The 21,467-nt window shown below is 36.7% G+C and overlaps 2 protein-coding genes across 3 annotated transcripts; both read left to right on the forward strand.

The window, feature by feature from the left end:
• The first annotated feature begins 52 nt into the window (after positions 1-52).
• Positions 53-12,678, forward strand: LOC121961935 (ubiquitin carboxyl-terminal hydrolase 47-like). Of its 2 annotated transcripts, XM_042512055.1 has the most exons (14): positions 53-136; positions 1,347-1,468; positions 1,568-1,664; positions 2,780-2,895; positions 2,994-3,064; positions 3,704-3,829; positions 3,927-4,022; positions 4,231-4,359; positions 4,445-4,573; positions 4,676-4,748; positions 7,735-8,093; positions 9,360-9,482; positions 11,609-11,855; positions 12,405-12,678. In XM_042512055.1, exons 2-14 carry the CDS (start codon positions 1,411-1,413, stop codon positions 12,536-12,538), a joined length of 1,758 nt encoding a protein of 585 aa, XP_042367989.1. In that variant the 5' UTR covers positions 53-136; positions 1,347-1,410; the 3' UTR covers positions 12,539-12,678. The 2 variants fall into 2 exon arrangements, with proteins under 2 accessions (XP_042367989.1, XP_042367990.1); XM_042512056.1 differs by lacking the exons at positions 7,735-8,093; positions 9,360-9,482; positions 11,609-11,855; positions 12,405-12,678 and adding an exon at positions 5,699-7,052.
• A 662-nt stretch (positions 12,679-13,340) lies between these two features.
• Positions 13,341-20,148, forward strand: LOC121962154 (midasin-like). The gene is made up of 12 exons (XM_042512355.1): positions 13,341-13,429; positions 13,513-13,614; positions 14,343-14,445; positions 14,544-14,659; positions 14,897-14,967; positions 15,053-15,178; positions 16,443-16,538; positions 16,645-16,776; positions 16,860-16,988; positions 17,089-17,126; positions 17,733-17,773; positions 17,861-20,148. The coding sequence occupies exons 2-12, from the start codon at positions 13,560-13,562 to the stop codon at positions 19,747-19,749; spliced, it is 2,796 nt and encodes a 931-aa protein (XP_042368289.1). The 5' UTR covers positions 13,341-13,429; positions 13,513-13,559; the 3' UTR covers positions 19,750-20,148.
• Positions 20,149-21,467: the final 1,319 nt, after the last annotated feature.

Consider the following 21,467-nt stretch of genomic DNA (forward strand, 5'->3'; position numbering starts at 1 on the left):
GGGCCTGTTATAAGCCTAATTTCAGCGGAGCGTCTCGGTGTTTGCGTGTTTCGTCCTTCTGTCCTTCAACATCTCGCTGGTATCGAAAGTGAAAGAAGGTTTGAGGACTCCGCTGGATGATCAGATGAGCTGCACGGTGAGTTTTCTCCTGTTTTAACCCTCCCATTTTACTACATACGCGCACAGGAAGTCTTCATGGGATTTTAATGAGTTTGCTACGATGTTATAGTGGTTAATTATTGTCTTACGTGGCGTAATTTAGTCATTTTAACTCCTGTGAGGCGCTGCAGGATTGAGGCCACATGTGTTTCCGTTACACCCAAACACACCAGCTGCGTTCACTGCGCACTTTTTGTGTTTATTGAACTATAACTTTAACTCTTTGCTGTTTGTTTGGACTGAAAATCCTTCCAGCAGTAGCCGTGAAAAATACAAATAGATTTGTTTTTTATTGTGAGTTTTATTGTGGGGTGTTATATTAGATTTGCTAAGTTTTAAGTTCTGCTGGAAGAAGTATTGTGAAAGTAACGGTCCTGTAAGAAACATGCCATTTACATCACTTAAAACACGACACTAGTGCACTTTCCAAATTACTTTACAATAGACACAGAAAACAGACCAAAACAAAGGAGACAAATATTAGCAGAAAAAAATGTACTTAAAGGTCCAGTGTGTAGGATTTAGAGACTCTATTAGCAGAAATTTCACATAATATCAATAACAATGTTTTTTTTTTTTTTAGTGTTTTATGTCCTGAAACTAAAAGTTGACATGTTTTTATCTTAGTTGTCCACCAAAGTATTTTTTTTGTTTGTTTGTTTTTTAAAGGCTGTTGGATTTAAAAACAGTGGGAACGCCGCATATTTCTGGGCGTTGGGTGTAAATTCTGCGCCGAGTGCTGAAAGTTGAAAAATGTTGAACATTGTTTTAAAAAAAGATCGAGTAATCGGTTGTTTAGAGTGAATCGAACATGTGAAATTTAATCAAGATGCTTTGCAATGTTTTGAACTTTGAGGAAAAAACACACTTGGTATTCTTTGAAACCAGCAACATTTTAATGTTTTTTCCCCCCTAACAATGATAAATCCACTGTTCATTTTTACCAAGAATTAGTTGCCGTTGGAGTGATCCTGGTAGATTTCAGCATGTCAGAATAATATAAACTGTCATCCACCATTATAGAGTTTAAAGCAATAAAAGGACCTCTCTAGCATCATTATTAGCCAATAAAACATTATTAAAATACGTGAAAAAGCCTCAGAAAGTATAGTTATTAACGTAAAAGAAAACTGCAGCCTTAAAGGTCATCCCTGCTTGACTTTTGCCGTATTTGTCTGCTTCCACAGGCTGAATCCAAACATCCAAAAACATCACAACTCTAAAAATGTCAACACACACAAAGACATCAGTATGAATCATGACCTCGTTCAAAAGTTCAGAGAGAAACTGGACAGCTTCGCCATCTCAGGTAAGTGACACAAAAAAGAATAATAACAGCAGCCCAAACATTTCTGAGTTTTAAGATAATGTTGCAGTTATACGTCTTGTGTCGTTGTCGTGTCTTTAGATTATCACGGCCTCATCAGTCCAGGTCTGACATGCTATTTGAACAGCGTGCTGCAGGTGCTTTTCATGACTGAAGACTTTCGGGAGGCTGTGAAACGGTTAGTGACATCAGTTTTTCTTGACGAGCCTCTACGATAAATATGAAGCTGCAACCAGCAGCTGGTTAGCTCACTAACGTAGAAAAACTGCAGTGTGAAAACGACATGTTGTAATATTGCTGGTAGATTATATGCTTGACAATTTTGTGGTTGGGAATAGTAATGAAAAACTGACTGGATGCATCAGAAAAAAAATAACAATATTGGCATTTTTACTTTCTGGTTGGATGAGACGTACAGCAAAGTATTAGCGCCACATAGAGAACAAGAAAAAAAGAAATTGGAGATTTCAAGAATAAGGTAATAATATTACGAAAACAAGGTAATTTTTGGGAGAAAAATATTGTAATTTTAGGAGAATAAAGTTTTAATTTATGAGAAAAAAAATCATGCCCTTGCAAGAAAAATGGGTACGATTATGCAAGAAAAGCCTTAATTTTTCGAGAAAAAAAGTCATTAAATTGAGTGAATTAAGTTGTAAAACTGAGATATTTATCCCAAAAAAGTCAAGTGACATTGTATAAAGAGAGACAAAGTCCGAACCGCAGAAAAAGTCAGGGTGGATCATGTAATATAATGACTTTTCTCTTGTAAAATTACAACTTCATTCACAAAATATTATTTTTTTTCATAAAAATACTACTTTATTTGCTTAATGTGACAACTTTTCACTTTTCACTAAAATTACGACTTAATTCACGTATTGACTTTTATTCATTTAGTAATATCCTTAACTTTTTCCACTTAATATTATACTGTATCTCTGAAAAGCTCAGATCTTTTCTTAAGTGTGGCCCTAAAACTTTGTTGTAGAAACAAAATGAGATATTGTTAGTGTCAGAGAGCTTCAGAGGTGGAAGCAGACACATTTTTGTTAACTTCAGACAGCTTTCCTTTTATAAAAGCTTAGCCGACCAGCTGTGGGGTCCAGCTTCATATTTACCACAGCGTGTTTTATAAATATTGAGGCATTCCTTCAAGACCGATTTTAAAGTCAAATATTTGATATGAAATCAGTGCAGTTCACACGAGCAGAGCTTTGATCTAAATCAGACGAAATATCCTGACTTTGCCTCACTGGTCTGATGAAGTCGCCTGTTCTCACTGTGCCGCAGATGCTGCATCGACGATTCGACGAGCATCGACAGACAGCTCAGAAGACTGTTTGAGGATTTACAGAAAAGTAGGGCCGAAACACACAACTTCGCAACAAAACTGGGGATCACCAACGGTACGTTTTTGATTTGAGATGTCACACTGCTGCTGCAGGGTTGCTGATCAGAGAGGCTGCATGTGTATTAATAATTATATTTTATGTTCCACTTTCAGTGTACGAGCAGCGCGATGCTGCGGAGTATTTTGAGAAGATTTTGTGTCTGACCAGTCCAGAGGCAGCCAAGGTGGGGAAAGTTTAAGACAGGAATTAGAAATATACTCTGATATAGTCGAAAAGCAGATTAGTATTTATCATGCATTCATTTTTAAACAGCATTTTAATCTTTTATTTTTTTTTAAAGTGGAGCTAACTTTATTTCATATTCAGTTATTTTCATGATCAAACCATTAACCCTTTGAAACCGGAGCAAATTGGCTTGATTTTGTTCAATAATATGGGCAGAAGGAGGAAATGACCCAAAAATTAGCAAGAAAATTCATCAAAAAGTAGAAAAAAATTACCTGAGGAAAAAAAAGTTAAAAAAAACAACAACAAAGGAAATGATAATGGCAAAATGCTTCAGTTAATAAATAATAGATAAATAAATATTACCAAATAATAATGAAATGCACAATAAATTGGATATGAAATAATTATAAATATAATTTTCCACTGATTTTTCTTTATTTTTTAAAGATTTTCTAAATTGAATAATTCCTTGTTGCAAGTTGCTTTTTCCCCCATTTTCTTTTTTTAAAGAAATCGCACGCATTTTCTCAGAGTTCAGGTTTAAATACTTGTAATTTATTAAAAGTTCGTGTAGCAGTCTCTCTAACCAGGTTGCACGGCATTTATTGAACTTTTGATGTTTCTTTGTCTCCAGATATTTAAGGGAGAGCTCAATCACAAGATCGAATGCCTCAGCTGCAACGACAAAAATGATTCCAGGAGCTATTTTTGGATTCTGCCACTTGCGGTGGATGATTTGCCTTATCAAACCTACAACGTGGTACTGTGCTTTCCACGAACAAGAATAAGAGTTATGCACTCAGAAAAATATGTGATAAAAGATGCATACAGGATGAATAAATGTACTTTGTTTGCAGGAGAAAGGGCTGGAGACGTTCTTCAAGGGAGAAAAAGTCTGCGGGGACAACAAGATGTTCTGCAACCGCTGCAATAAAAAGCAAGATGCAGAATTTGTGAGTGTTTGAGTCAAGTTTTCCCTCCAAAACAAAACGTTCACATAATTTCTCATGGGGTTACTGTAAATAATGGACACTCCCGACTCACACAAAGTTGGAACGCCATTTAACGGCGTCCAGCGGCGTGTTTAAAGAGAGATTATGTGAATTGCAGTGAATAGTGATATAGTAACATTATTTTTGCTGTTTTCATGATGTGGTCTAGGGATGTGAGATCACACAGAGTCCAGAGGTTTTGACTCTCCTGCTGAAAAGATTCAGCTTCGGCTACACGCACGGGCGTTTCATCAAACTTCACTGCAGCGCGGACGTACCCCGAACTCTGCACATGAAGGCATGTTTCTTTGTATTTATTCCAGCAGCAGCTTGATTAGACATTTCTTAAATGCCTTGACTTTGTTTTATTTCCTTCTCTTCAGAACTGCAAATACGAGCTCTACGCTTTAGTCGACCACTTTGGTAATCTAACCGGAGGTCACTACACTGCACACATCAGATCCTTTGAAACTTACATGTGGTATCACTTCAATGATGATGTTGTTAACAAAGTAAGGATGATATTTTTTCTATATGCAGTAAAGTTTCACAACTCTTAACACAGTTTAAAACATGAAAATCATCATTTACTGTAATTATTTTAAATTCAACAGGTCAAACAACCGTTTGGGGCTGGAGAAACGTCTCTGAGGTCTCGTACAGCGTACCTCCTCATGTACAGGAAAGGTGAGTTTGAATATGCACCACTTTTTAATTTATTTACTCTCTTTAGATTTTACATTTATATTTTATTAAATGTAGCGCTGCACTGTACACAGATACTAAAAAGATATCACCTGCTGTTAAAAATGTTTCTTCATGGCTCAAAAAGGATTATCCACCTGCACAAAACAGTAGTTATTAAAGTCTACTGAACACAGATAACTCCACAAGCCTCCTTGGTGGAGATCTGCACTTTGAGCATATTTTCTAGTTTTTAATTAGGTCAATTCAAATTTAAAAATGACAATTAACAGAACAGACTTTCTCAAAAATGCCCCCACAAGTCTCCCCTTGTTTCCAATAAAAGTTTTGTTCCTTACAATGAATGAAGCTTTTTAGAAGAAACAAGAAAAACAACAATCAGCCTTTTTGAAGAGCAACTTACATACATAACACATTAAAACATAACTGATTCCCTGAAATCCGGTTATAGCTTTATGTTTTTCAGTGGCTTTATCTGACCACCACAATTTCTGGGGACGCCACTGTAGACAGCTGATTTACAATCGCTTACTCGTAAACGAAACTAGGCCTTGTTTCTGAAAAAGCATTTACAGGGTTAAACTCCACAAAATGTTTAAATATTTGGTTATTTTGATCAGGATTGAAGTTGATGAAAAAGACTTATCCCCAAAAAATGGAGGAAAAATATTTATATATAGTATTTTAATGAAAGTTTTTGGAAGTTTCCTTTTTGTCTTCAGTGGCCTTTAGTGGTAGTATATTTGTACACAGTGTATTATAGAAATTAGAACTGCAAAAATTTATTGAGAAAAAACAAAAAAATCATTCCATATGAAGTAACACAGCCAAAATGATTGCCAATGAAAGTGAAAAATTACACATTTGGAAAAAGATGTCCATAATGATACCAGAGGGTTAATCAGTAATAACTCCTTTTTTTCTCTTTAAAGTGAGCAGATGTCCTGAAACAACTTATGGGGGTAATCAGGAGACTCTCTGCACACATTCAGATGTTGAGGCTGAAGAAAGACAAGACGAGGACGAGAGAGGAGAGCCTCTCGTTCCTTGTCATCGACCAAATTATGAAAGCTGCAACAGAGGGGAAAACTTGAGGCACTTAAATGGCGATAGATTAAAGGAGAGTCACGACGATACTGTTTGGAAAAAACAGAAAAATCTGTCTGGTGAACTGGAAAAACAGCCAAAGCAGAAAGAAAGGCAGCATAAAGACGTGCTTCAAACAGACACTGGAGTAAATGGAGACAGACTGCAAATGCTAATGTCAAATTTTGCAAAGAACGAAACAACAAATATGACTGTTGGTCTTAAAAGAATTAGCGACAAATCTGCAGAAAGTAAAGTTGTGACATACAAAAGGGAGTCAGTAGCAGAGGCAAGAACAGAAGAAAATGGCATCAAACTGAGAAAAGAGGCCGGCGTCGGCGCAGATATGTTTGATTCTGATGTAAAGTCGTTTCATGTGTCCTCAAACGGCTACTCTCCTTCAGTTCAGCACACGACAGGATATTTGCAAGGTCAGATGAGAATGAATGAACAAACAGGTTGTAGCTGTTCACCAAACCTGTACAGGAAACCAAACAGTTCAAAGAGAGACGAAGAGAAAATGCAGCCTGCTGCAAGTCTTCGACAGAGGAGAATGGCTGCAAAGATCGGTGAAAACGCCAAAAGAGAGCCATGGAGGTGATGCGTAATTAGATGTTTTTGGTCACTTTGAACAGTTTATTCATGTCCGTGGCAATGCAAACCTCATTCTTTTGACACTGTTGGTTGTCGATTTTGTGCTTCTATGGACTGTGACTGATAGGGACTGTGATCAGTGATGTTTTAATGTACCGTCTGACTCGGCATTTTGGATAAATGTTGCCTTTTTTTCAGTTTTAGGACACTGACAAGTGAGTTCTTGTGTTTTTTACTGAAGACCATGATGGTGAGAAATAAACTGCATTAAAAAGAGGAGAAATTATGCTCTTATTTTGGCAACACTTGCTGACTGAAGGCAGAACTGTCATTGATTACTTTCAGATTACACTCAGATTGTCCTTACGTGTATATATACATGAAGGACTTTGGCACAAACATCCACTTGGAATTAACACAAGTATGAACTGATTAGAATTAGGCAGTCAAAGGTCAAACATCAAGGTCAGCGTGACTTTGTTTCATCATCTTGAATGCGATATCTCAAGAGCGTCTTGAGGGGATTTACTAAAATTTGGCTGTTATTATTTTACTGTTGTTTAACTCTCTGAAACCAAGAGCGACATCAGTTTTCTTGTGCTGCAGTCTGACACCTTTCACATGCATTTAAACCTTTGAAACCTGAGCAAATGGATTTGATTTCTTTTGAATACATGAATAGAAATGAGCAACTTGGCAAAATTGAAAAAAAGGGAAAAGAAAATCACATATAAATTAGTTTTAGTTTTAAAAACAGAGAAATTAATAGACAATAATTTTTAAAAATAGGGAAAATATTTAGAAAAATATTATTATTGTTATTGTTGTTGATAACTTTTAATGTACATATTTATCGTTTTGTTTTATTTTTTGTTTCACCTTTTTTCCTTTCTTTGCTAAGTTTCAGGTAATTTTCATGTAACGCACAACCTGTAACATCTTCCTGTTTTTTTTATTGTTTGTTGATGTGCTCATGTTTCTAAGACTTAACCCTGTACAATTTATAGGAGATGTTTTCGCATACATGCGTCTGTAAGACATGAAACAGTCATTCTGCATTCATGTAAAGGGAAGCTTTATTAGGCTGCAGTTGATAATATAATAAGAAAAAAGTACATATTTTTATGCTCACGATGCACATGAACAAATAAGCTTATAGGACTACACTTTTGGCTTCAGTTGTGAGAAGAATTTTATAATCGAACAATGAACAGGAAAAGAACAGCATAGTGTGACAGAAAAAGGCACTCGGATATGTAAGACGCAAATGTGTCAAATTCTCTCTTAGTTTCTGTGCCACACAGGTATGGAGGTTTGTCTGGGGGCCACACCGTCACTGCAGGCGATGAAGTAAGAGCTCGTCTTCAGGCACTCGGGAGTGAGCTTCAGACACACAAAGCAGAACTCGACCTGACAGCGAGGGCAGATGATGTTCTTGCAGCCCGTCTTGTCGTGCTCCACCCTCTGGCCACAGGTGGGACAGGCCCGGATGGAGGGACAGGCACTGACGCCCTGCACCTCTTTGAGGACGGTGTACCTGCAGTTCTTGAGGAGCTCGAGGTCGTGGTTGATGCAGCCGTCGTTATCGCAGCGGTCGGAGCGTGGAGCCGCACCTTTCCACGGCTTCAGACACTGCCAGCAGAACTGGTAATTCTTCTTCTTGTCTGCTGTACAGACTGTGCACTGCACGTTAAGGTTACCGAGGTCCTTTCTCTCCAAGTAAGTTTCACATCGAGGACACTGTTGGAAAGGATGTGAGTAACATTTAGGGAAGACATTTTGGGACAAATGCTTATAAGCTTTCTATTTGAAAGTTAGAAGAACTGAGCAAAAGAGCAACTTTAAGTTTCCCCTAAACCAATGGTACTTAACTTACCACAAATCTGGCCCCTGATAGGGTGCCGGGTGGCCCCTAACCCTCTTCTAATTCATAAATACGATATAGAGATTCACACTGGGAGTTGTTTCTGTACTTTTGGCATACATGAGGTGCCAGAGTGCATGAAACGGCATACAAATAGAGCTTGTTTATGCCAGAGGAGGATCCCTTGCACCTCCCACAAAGATCCAAGGTAAGTCCCTGATGTCCTAAAATCGAAAAACATCCTAAAATCCTATATATGATCTCTACTACAAACAAGAAATGTCCTAAACTCCTATAAACTTGCTTAAATCCTTGAAATGTCCTAAAATCCTAGAAGTGTCATGAAATCCTCAAAATATCCTTAAATCCTTGAAGCATCCTAAAATCCTATATATGATCTGTAATACTATACACTTCCTAAAAACAAGAAATGTCTTAAAATCCTAGAAACATCTTAAAATCTGAGAGAAAATCTAGGAAATATTCTAAAATCCTATTTAACATCCTAAAATCATAGAAATGTCCTGTAATACTAGAAAAGTCCTAAAATAATAGAAATGTCATGAAAAACTAGAAATGTCCTAAACTCCTATAAAAGTCCTAAAATCCTATAAACTTGCTAAAACCTTAAAATGTCCTAAAATCCTAGAAATGTCATTAAATCCTCAAAATGTCCTTAAATTCCTAGAAACATTTTAAAATCTTAGAAAAAAACTAAAATCTAGAAAAAATCTTAAAATCCTAGAAACGTCCTGAAATCCTATGAACCTGCTATAATCCTTAAAATGTCCTACAATTCTATAAATGTCATGAAACCCTCAAAATGTCCTTAAATCCTAGAAATCCCTAAAAATCCTGGAAATGTCCTTAAGTCCTGAAAACATGTATGACCCCTGACCTCCTGTCATTTTGAAATAAAGTGGCCCCCAATCAAACCAAATTAAGTATTCCTGCCCTAAACTATTGTTTCTACTCTTGTACGTTATTTCTGTTGTCTGCACGATTGCTGGATTTAATAGACAGAAACTATCTCTTCTGTACTTTTTTAGATTCGACACTGGGACACTCACCGATTTATATTCACAGTATTCTGTGGCAGCCAGGAGGGCGATGTGCTCCTCAAAGTGCTGCATCTCTTCAGAGGTCAGCACCGCCAGCCTGCGCACCTCTTGGTAAGACCACTCTGCATCGCACTTCTGCAAGGTGCCGTCCTTTAAAGCAGGGCACTTAAATTTGTGTTGGCCCTGAAATTCAAAGAACAGATTGTTTGTGACAGATAAAGTGAACTTAGCTGGAGAGTTAAACACCTTTTACATGTAAAAACTGCATGTGTTTTACATGTCCAGCTATCAAACCATGAATTTTAAGCCAAAATGTGATGTTTCCCTCACCAATTTAATCACATTATTGCAAAATAAAATTGAAAACTGAAAAATAAAAGACACGTTAAGTTTCAACATATCTGCTACATATGAAATGTACAAAAGTAACATCCATGGTTTGCAGAAACATCCAACTCCAACATTTATTTGATGACTGGGTTGCGTAGACCTAAGAAAGGAGGAATTCTTCATAATGAAATGATTTACTTTAACACTAATTAAAAATTAACTGTAGAAATGTCCACCTCTTATTTAGTAAAAATGTATAAAATTAAATTTTCACATGAAAATAAAGTACTCACAAGAGACCAAGTGTGCCATAGCTCATTTTAAGAAATATGTGTAACAAAATTAAACATAAATACATTAAATTATGTAGTGAGAGCATTGTTACAATCAGTAATTCTTAGGAGAAAGTTTGAGACCTAACTCCTCCTCCACTGAGGCAAACACTGCAAATGTAAAGGTGGAAAGTACCTGATCCAGCAGGCTGCGACACCACCCAGTGAGAGACTCTGGAGTGACAGCGTGACCGCAGGACATCTCTGCTCGGAGACATACGTCTCCCTCCTCTGGAGCTGAGATTAACAACAAAAAGAGCAGACAATGAACGCAGCATCACAATTGCACTATAAATCCAACGCGTCTTCCTTTTAGTAAAATAAAAACAATGTCTCAGTTATCAATCTGCCGTTACATATCAACAAACTAAAACGTGATACATGTATTTCCTTTAATTGGCTTAATTGGGATAACCAATGCACGCGCCAAAGAAACATGAATATACTGCAACAGTGCGACCATATAATTGCATTTTGTGCTTACGCATTGGATCCAGATCATCCGGTCTGTTGACAAACTTCAGGGTCGTGTCTTTGGGGTCGTATCTTTTCTCCTCCTGACCCTGTGTGGTCATTTTTCTTTTCAGTTGAGCTCCTTCGTCGGTAAACTTCTCCGTCTGCTCTCCGGAAATGCGAAACTGTGACTGTCTGCTGAGCCACATTCACTGACTCCACCAAGAATTGTTTTTGTTTTATTACTTTCAGTTTTCCCTTCAAGACATTTACAAGAAATCACGCGAATGCTGGTTGGAGAAAAGGATTCCTCGTGCTATGAGCCACATAACACGTGCATGATTTTTATTTATTTTATTTTGTATCAGCATATTAGGGGCCAGCCTTGAATATCCTAAAATCCTACAAATGTCCTTAAACATGCTAAAATCCTACAAGTGTCCTAAAATCCTAGAAACATGCATGGGGCTGCTGCGACTGGCCCCTGGCCTCCTGTCATTTTGCAGAAGTGGCCCCCAAGCAAAGCAAGTTGAATGTCCCTGCTTTTTTGTAGGATATTGTAGCCTACTTTTTGTTTTTGCATTGTTTTGAATTTGCATATTAAACCTCAATTTCTAAATTATTGTTCCATATTAGTGATAATGTTTATGAATACAGTTTTAACACCATGGTATCAAAAGAAAGTTGCGCATCACTTTATTATCTGCCAGAATGTGGATCAGCTGGTAAACAGACTTTGATTATATGGAGAATCAGGTGCTTTCCAGTTATCATCTCAGTACACTGGGTGCAGTTTTAGAGGAAATGCTGCACAGGCGGTACATGCAGACCATTGGACAAAAATTCAGCAGTGTCCAAAAGAAGTGTTTTTATTTTATTTTATTTTATTTTATTTTATGTATGGACTGAAGTGTTTCGAGTGGTCAGTTAAGGAAATGATGGGTTCAAATGTCACGTGCACAACACGTGTGCACCAGCATATGTTCTACAAAAACAAAACAAAAATCAAAACTTAACACAAAACCTCAGAAGATAATTATTTTAGTAAATAATTATAATGCAGATAATGACAATGACAATAACATAAAGACGAAAGTGAAAGTGTGTCCCCTCCCGCGTCAGAGCCCTGTGATCTGCCAAAACAACATCCTGAAGTGGCATTTACCTCTCAGCAGCACAACCGAAAGCAGCACAGTGACTCGTATTCACAAAAACAGCACAGAAATGGGAAAAATCTACCAGGTCATTGTGCACGGTGTAAAGGGGCAGAAGGTGACCATCGACCTGTGCAACACGGAGGAGCAGATGAAGAGCATAACGGTGCTGCAGCTGAGGGAAAAGATAGCAGAGAAGCTTCCCGAGACAAAAGGTAAGAGGTTTTATTTAACTTGATGCCACCTGGAAAAGATTTTTGTTTTCATAACCACGTTCAAGTGTACAGTCAGTTGAGAAGGAGCTGATTACCAGCCAGTGCCGAAATTAGCACTTACACACACACGCACACACACACACAATGAAACTTATTATTGTTGTTGTGATTATTATCTTTTACTTTTTTCCATTTTTAACAAGAGCAAAGACTCAGGGATTGTTCGTTATTGTGGCAGTGACAGTTTACAGTAGAGAATGTGGTTTAGACTTTTCACCTTTTTTTAATCAACTGCTCTCCCTATTAACACCTCCATTTTTCTTATGTTTCGATTTTGTGGAATGTCCAAAAAAGAGAAACAAAAAATATTTGCATGCAAAGCTGAAAAAGGATGGGCCTATTTGAACTTGACCTTAAATTAAACTTACATAGTGACGGGCTTTGTCTCTTTGGGTTTAAATGACTATTATTAATCTGTTAATTTCTGTTTTTCTCTGTGTGTTTATGTGTGTTTTCTCTCTCTTTCTTTGTGTGTGTGTGTGTGTGAAGGAGACGGGGCTGTGCGGCTGATCTTCACAGACAAGAGCCTGGATGACGACTCCAAGAAACTGTCTGAATATGGAGTCCAGCACATGTCTCTCATCATGATTGTGTTAAAGGTTCCTGGAGGACAATCCGTGTGACAGAGACCATCTCCCCCTGCTGCTGTTTGCATGCCACAGGCCTCACTGTATTGGCTGTTTTATTGTGATTTTATTTGAGATTCCATGTTTGATTCCATCTGTTGCTGTTGTACAAATAAAAAAATACATATTAAAAAAAAGTTCTGTCTCAAACCTCATCTTTCATTGATTCAATTCATTTCAAATGTGTTTGCAAAGAGCCATGTCAAAGAGAAGCAGTTCAAAATGCTTTACTTTTAAAAAATAAAACTGCGCATAAACAGAGACGTCCATGCATGGGCAACATACACCTTAAACAAACAGTGTATTTATTCAAGAAAATACTTAAGTGTGCAGACAAAGTTACTATTGGTCTACGACAAAAGATTAAAAAAATATACCATGCATGTAATTCGCTGCTAAAACTGTACTTTGATTTTAAATCCCATTAAGTGGAATAATTAAGTCTGTAATATCCTCAAAAGTCCTTAATAACACAAAGAAGTCTTTAATATCCCTGAAAAGTTTTTTTCTCACCCCCCAAAAAATAATTTGTCTAGCCAAAAAAAATTTTTTTTTCTTGCCCCAAAAAAATTCTCGCCAAAGATCCTTGTCCCCTGCAAAAAAATATTTTTTTCTCTCCCCAAAAATGTTTTTTTTCACTCAATGACACACACGAACAGAACACCCCCTGAGAAGGGAAGAGCGTCGTGTCTTGGAACAGGGCTTCTTGTCAGTCACATGAGACGTTTATTTATGAAACCGATATGTCCGACATACCTTGAATGCAGCATTCCTGCAGGTTTGTTATAAGTGAAAGAGAAAGTAAGTAATTTACAGTAAAAAGATGCTGTTTGTGTGTGCCGATGAAAATCGGAGACAAGAACTTGTTCAACTGTGAAACAACTGAAGGTAGGCGCTCATTTTTCTGCATTTGTGTTCGTTTCCAAAACGACTGATTTATTTTCAACAAGTGTCAAAATCCCCCTTTGCAGCTGACAGCGTGGAAGCGGACTGATAAAAGCGCATCGAGGGAATCAAAATGAATAACCTCGAAAATGGTGTTCAGTATGTCAACAATGTATTGGCTTCTTCAGGTAAGATGATCAGCTGTAAGGCCGGTTTGTCATTAATAGTATATACATTTCTGTGCATTATTAACGGTATAGTTCTGATTTTTTGCAGTGGGTTTGTATGAGATACTAATACATTAGTCAGTGTGTTACAAACAGTAGATATCATTGGCAACACTCCCAGTTTGCAGAAACAGGCTGGTGTTGGACACAGAAGCTAAGCAATGTCCTTCAGTGGATGGGGGCCAGTGGCAAAATGTATTTTAGCCACATAAAAAGTCCCACTCAATAAATTTTATTTAGACATCAGGATATTAAAACTTTCTTAGTGTGTTTAGCATGGATAAATATGGGTAAAAATACATATATGTTGTAAACAATGTATACATATTGTTAAAAACTAAATGTTTGGTTAAAGATACATATGGGTGTTAAAATGTATAAATATTACTAAAATACATATGGATGTTAACATGTATAAATATGGATATATCCTAAAATATGGATATATCCTAAAATTCTAGAAACATCCTAACAAGTCTTAGAAATGTTCCTAAAATCCTAGGCACTTGTGCGGGGCTGCTGATATTATTTATTTTATTTTTATTTTTTATTTAGTCATTTTTTTTAAGGTGGTACATTTTTTTTTTATTATTTTGTTTTATCATTATCTTTTTTTAAATGTAATCATTTATTTATTTATTTATTTTAAAAAAATCTTAACTAAGCCTTTAATGGTCTCCTCCCCACAGGCAATACATACCATGGCCTGTTAAACCAGGGCGCAACATGTTACTTGAACAGTGTGCTGCAGGTGCTGTTTATGACCAAAGACTTCAGAGAAGCTGTTGAAAAGTAGGTCCAACTTCATGCCATATAATGAATTTTAAATTTCATTTAGGCTGCAGTGCACTTTATATCTCTCATGCCTGCCATATGTTCACTTTTTGTAGACACACCTGTGAAAAACGTGATTGTATGGATTGTCATCTTAAATCCTTATTTGATGACTTAAAAGGACAAACGGCTTACACCTATAAAATCACAAAAAAGCTGGGCATCAACAGAGGTAAAGTATGTGTTAACACACAGAGCAGCAGAGCCTTCAGATGGGCTCTGTGAGGACCACATTTTATCAGTTTACATTAAGGTTTTATGTAGTAGTAATACTAACAGACAATCATTTAAGCCCTACTTGGAGAGAATATATTTAATAATTTAGAGTAATTGAGCAAAAGCAAATATGTATTTTTTTCCCTTTATTTTGTTGAAGAAATACACATTAATTTTGGCTTCCTTCTTTCAGTGTGCGAACAGCAAGATGCTGCAGAGTACTTTGAGAAGATTTTAGGTCTGACCAGTTCTAAGGCATCTCAGGTAAAGAAGACATCTTAAATATTGAAGGGATTCTGTACATTAAATGAAAAATACTTGGGCACTAGTCCGTTTTTTGTGCTTTCAGATCTTCCACGGACTGTTGACACACAGGACCAAATGTTCTGCAGGTTGCACTGAGAAAGAGGATGATGGAGCATTTTGGTCTCTTCCTCTTCCACTGGTGGATTTTTACCATGAGAACTACAATGTGGTGAGATGCTCATATCCTGTTAAATATAATGTATATTTTTATTGGCAGGGGATATAGTGAACTAAACGCAGACTAGTTTGTAGGTCAGAGATCTTTTAGGACACCGCCCCCTTCACCAGAATAAAATGTTGGCACATTTCTGCGAATCATAGATATGTTAAAGTTGTCGACAGATGACAAAAGCAGGTGTTCTTTAAGGAAAATTCGGAACATTATCGCTACAGAAGCAAAGGTTTTTGAGCAAGAGTTCAGGATGTGTCCAGCCATGTTTATGACGACATAAGAGGGTTTTTTTAATGAGATTTTGGGACATGTCCTGCTGTGTTTGTAGCAACAAAATCTCAGAATTTCTTCAAATTTGGCACGAATGTCCACTTGGACTTGACGATGGAATGATTAGATTTTCATGGTCATAGGTCAAAGGCCAAGGTCACTGTAACTTAATTTGTGTCATTCTTGTGAATGTGATGGCACAGGAACACTTTGAGGGATTTTATTTTCAGATTTGGCACAAATCTTCACTTGAACTCAACGATGAACTTAGATTTTGGTGGTGAAAGGTCAAGGTCAACGTGACCTTGCATATTCATCTCATTCTACAAACATGATATCTCAAAAACACTTTGATGAAATGTCTCCAAATTTGCACAAACATTCACTTGGACGAGCCAATGAAATGGTTAGATTTTAGCAATCATACACAAAAGGTCAAGGTTACTTTGACCACGTCTGTCTTATTCTTGCGCACACAGTATCTCAGGGTAAAATGTTGGTGGTCAAGGGTCTTAAAACATCTCAAGAACATCTTAAGGGATTTTTATTTTAATTTGGCACCAAAGTCCACTTTGACTCAAGAATGAAATGACTCGAATTTCGGGACCTTTTCAGCTATGATTTTCCAGCCATGTTTGTGGCAACCAGAGCAAGATTTAAAAAAATATATATATATGCATCCTGTCCTGTTTTGTTTTTGTAGTGACCAAACCAGATATTTCTGTCAAAACATTATGTTTTCTGTACCCTAAACACTTTTTCTGTTGCCTAAACCAAACTATAGCATTGTCACAACATAAAATTTAAAAAGCTGAAACGTGAAGAAATGTAAAGTTTCAACATACCTGCTATGTATAAAATTTAGAAATGTAATATACAAGTAGTTTGCAGAAATGTACAAAAACAACATTTATTATAGTGGTTGGTTTGCAGGACGTCTTTCACTGAGCTAATTTAAGATGCAAAAATGACGAGTGCGGTTTTTTTTAAGGTGAATGGTATTGCGGAGTTTTTCAGAGATTCGGATTTCAGCGGCGAAAACCAGATGTACTGTGACGAGTGTGATGCAAAATCTGATGCTACAATTGTGAGTATTGACAAAACATATTTCTGATTTATGTGCGTTAACTCTGATAGTAAGTGTACATTATGAAAACATTATAATACATGTCGGCGACGTGTTTTTATTTCAGAAATGTGTAATAAAGCATCACCCAGACGTCCTGATGCTGCTGCTGAAGAGGTTTGACTTTAACTACGATTACATGACTCATGTCAAAATCAGCTGCACTGTGGATGTTCCCTACGTCCTACAGATACCAGAGGTTTGTATCCAGTATATTTTAATATTATGACACATTTCTTTTTCATTACCAATAATAATATCTGTCATGTTTTCTATTATTAGGGTCAGACATATGAGCTGTATGCGGTCATTGAACATTTTGGCAGTCTTAGAGGTGGACATTACACGGCAACAATCAAATCTCAGGATGATGACAAATGGTATAACTTCAATGATACCATGGTCACATTGGTAAGACTGATCTCTTTAACTCCTTTGCTGTTAAAACTGAAATATTACGGTGAAAAAACTGAATAATCACATTATGTTTGGTTATTCGTTTCATCCACAGCTTCATTATCAGCCATTCCAGGTCGACAACTTTGAAAAGTAAGTTTTAGGCACTCCTTTTTATTGGCACCAAACATTTTTTTGCGGTTATTTTTTATTAAGTTTTAAATTAATTTGCTTGAATATACCATATAAGCATATTTGAATTACTTGAAATAATTGATAAATTAAAATTAATTAATTAAAAAAGATGATGATTTACAGTATTTGCAGGTAAAAGAAAAAAAATACAAGAAGTAACCCTTTTTAACCCTGTCGTCCATTTTAATTGATCCATTTTAATTTGTCTCTTAATTTATTTTTTATTCTCTTATTCTAATGTTATTTTTAGGATTATTTCCATGTTTACTGCTTGTATTCTTTGATTTGCATTCACTCTTGTTGATATGGGTTGTTACTGTTATTTTTATTTTTTAATTGTTTCTATCTCTTTTTCCCATTATCATCTGTCATTATCACCTCTGTCTTTTGTTTTTCAAAGTACTGTGAATAAGTGAAGTTATTATTATTTTTTGTGTGTGCACATGCATGCATACCTGCATATGCATGTATGTGAGGATGTACAACAGAAAGCCTCTGTGTGAAATACAGGCATTTTACAATATTGAAAATTACCTCATTCTCTTTTGCACATTTCTCTCATAGACTCCACGACGCTTATCTTCTCTTCTACAGAAAAAAGAAAAGTAAGATGGCAAACATGTTTACTATGTTCACTTATGGCTGCTTTAAATTGTTTGGTACTTTGCATTGATTTTACACCTATTTTCCAGTGCACGCTGCCAACACTTGTCCTCAAGAATTTGGGGAGATGTCAACTCCTGCAGGCTTCCCACCTGCCGACAGTGATGTCTATGACCAGAATCAGGATGGTGAAAAGAAGAGAGAGCCAAAGGAGGCTGAGTGGGTAGATGAAGTGAGTAATGAACATGCAGCAGCTGCTTCCATCAACACAAATGAAGAAACAGGAGATAAAGACATCAGAACTCGTTCTGGAGAAATAGGGCTGCCATCAGACCATAATGTCGAGGATCAGGGAGTTAATGTCAGTCAGATCTTATCAAAAAATCATCAGGAGGGTGATGAGGAAAGAAATGACTCATATTATCATCCTCAGGATGCTCAGGTCGAAAAACAGAGAGGTGATGATGATGAGGAGGACATGAAAGGAAATGCTGAGTCGGATGATCAGCCAGAAAAGAGAGAAACTCAGCTTGAGGGTGTCAACGATCAGGACAATGACACTGTAGGACAAAATGATAGACAAAAAAGGAGACGGCAGGAGGGACATGACATGTATAATCAGTATAGTGATCAGAGTCCTAAATGGGAAGTAAGCAACAAACATGCAAGATATGCTCATCCTCATGTTTGTGTTGACATGCAGGAAGATGAGGAAAGAGTGGATGTAAACAGAGACGAGGGTGGAAAGATGGAAGGTGACAAACAGTCAGAGAGGACAGAGGAAGCTTCAGCAAAACACCTTGACAGGGATGCAGAGCAGCATGTAGATTACAGATTTAATGATTTTAGACAGAACATGCATGGAGATCATGGGGATGCACAGAAAACTGAACATTATTGCCTTAAAACTGTTCATGTGGACAGAGAGGGAGATGGGTTGAAGACGGAGCTCCATGTGAAGGTAGACAAAGAAGGGGAAAGTGGAGCTCGTGAAAGGGGGATCACGTCAGGGAGCCGAAAGCTCCTGACAAAATATGACCTCTGCAATCCTGAGTTTCAGGTCAGGGGAAGAGTTGGTGAGGCTGAGCAGAAAGTGTCTAAAGTTGATCAGAGGTGTGAGCAGGGGAGCACAGGCAACTATAAAAGACACGAGCAACCTAGAGAGGATAAGAGGGACGTTAAGGAGGACAAGGAACAAATGAGAGATGATGCACAAAGGAAAGAAACATCAGTGAGAAATCCTAACTTGAGTGCAGATGTAGAGGACAAGAGAGGATTCGATGATGTGAAACAGAGCAGATCACAGCAGGAAATCAGTGTTACACATTCAACACATAAAGACATAATTAGTGCAGACAAACAAGACGAAAAGAAGCAAAGCAAAGGAGATAATAAACATCCTCAAAGCAAAGCAGGCTCTTCTTTTCGACGGCAAGAACTGCCAGAAAGCAGAGGCAGGACAGAGAGCGAGGGAGACGAGATGAGACAGGAGACAACAACAGAAAGACACACTGATAATACAGCGCAAGGAAGACATGGTTTAAAGACGCCAAAAACACATGTAAATACAGAAATTAAAGAAACTCGTAGTATTGAAGGACGCGGTAAGAGAAAGATAAAAATAAAAATTGTAGAGGAAACCATACAGCAGGAGACTTTGGTAACAGGGGTTCGCAATTTAAATCTGAATGAGTCCCCTTTGCAAGAGCCACAGCGACGCCAAACCAAAAGAGAGAGCGAGACACAAATTATTTCACTTCCAAAAAAGAAGACAAAAGTCTCTGAAACAGAAGAAGCAGCTGAAATAAACCATGCAGAGGACAAAAGTGGTAAACATGAGAAGAGCCGAAAACAATGGTGGCAGTTTATTACCTGTCGAAAGCAACACAGAAAAGAAAAAAACAAAAAGAAAAAAACTATCGGCTGTTTTTCTTTTAAAAGCCGGAAAAACGCAGACCAGACTTTAGAGTCAGATTAAGACAAAATACACACTTTGTTGCTTGTTCAGTCTATATAACAGATGCCTTTTTTTTCTTATGTTTTTGGGAATGTAAAATTCATCGCTTCGTCTTTTTAAGATTGTTTTTGTGTGAACAGCAGCAAAAGTAAACGGTATAATGAGAGAGAAGCTCTCATTACAAGATTACAAGTTTTGATTATTTGCGTCAGCCTGTATATATAGAAAGCAACGCAGTGGAAATTCACTTTAAATGTTTTTCAATGTCAAGTCGAGGAATAACAAGATAACATTTATATTCTGCTGATTATTTGCAGACTGAATGATAAATTTTTCATGCAGCTAAAGAAATGTATTCATCTTAAACATTTTGTTTGAATTTTTTTTTGTGTGAAATTGTTAAGAGATATAAAAAGATGGCACCGAATGTGATACTTATTTTCAGATGAGAAATTGTGTGAATAAATAATTTCAAAATGTAAGTCTTTATTTCTATATTTTAATTCTACTTCTAAATGTGTTTTCTTATTTTACCGATAGGTGCTTCGATTAATGTCTGATGTATTAAATTTTGTGCTTTTCACAGTGTACCAAACTAAAAAAAGAAAATGTATGTCAATAAAAATACTTAAATATGTCCTTTAACGCGCAGTCTTCTTTTTTCTTTTAAGTCATGGGTTATGATGGCAGAGGAGACCTGGCATTGTCCTGTGGAGGATTGTCATGCCATAAAACACTGAGACAACTTTCAAGTTTACAAAAAAAAAAAAATTCTGCTTTAATTGGGGGGAATAAAAAGGATTAAACTCGAGAAAAAACAACAGAGGAGGGGTCTCTTTTATGGACACACATGCAACAGATTTCATGCGCAGAGCACAGAATCAAAACAACAACCACAACAACAGAAAGTTACAAGAAAATAGTGAAAATATGTTGTTCTCGTGTCATTCTATGAACATTTAAATGTTACTTTATTAGTTTCTCTTGATCGCAGAGTCTGGTATTGACAACTCAGCTCTGTGACACCGTGTTCAGGTTTATTCTGGTTTAACCTCACCTGAGTTCATATCATGTCGGCCTAGTTTGACAGAACATTTTGTAACAGGAAATAAATCTTTCACTCCTGTGAGTCAAAGAGATACTGATAATATTTCACAGTTGAGGCAGCAAGCCTCCACCCAGTTAGGAGGAATAAATACAAAGATAGTAGTCCCTCGTATGTGGCTAAGATTTGATTTTCACTTTCAGTCTGACACACATTTACAGCAATTCATGTGACATCTGGACAGACTAGTTTGGTTTTCCATCTAAGTTGCATCTAATTAAATGTTATTTTTAATGGTGCTTCTGAAGCTATGAACTCCTGGGGTCAAATGTAATTTTATTTATTATTAATTTATTTATTGCAATTTTTAAAAACTATTTTACCTTTATTAGAAGAAGACCTTCGCCTCTTGTCCACCTGTGACCTATATTTTTATTTATTTATTTATTTTATTTTTTGTCATTTAATTTTTTACCTCTTATAAAAAATCAGTGTCATGGCACTGTTTCTCTTTAAAATCTTTTACATCATTCAGACAATCCCTAAATGTATCCTTGTGAGGTAAACTTTGGTAAAAAATAATAAATAAATAAATCAAATGTCTGTGCCTGAAATTTGATATTTTATCATAACCACTTGCTGATAATGTCTTGCTTAAAAGCTGATAAAAAATTAGAAATGTTACTCACCAGCA

Source organism: Plectropomus leopardus, chromosome 23 (assembly GCF_008729295.1).
Source record: "Plectropomus leopardus isolate mb chromosome 23, YSFRI_Pleo_2.0, whole genome shotgun sequence".
NCBI classification, from domain to species: Eukaryota; Metazoa; Chordata; class Actinopteri; order Perciformes; family Serranidae; genus Plectropomus; species Plectropomus leopardus.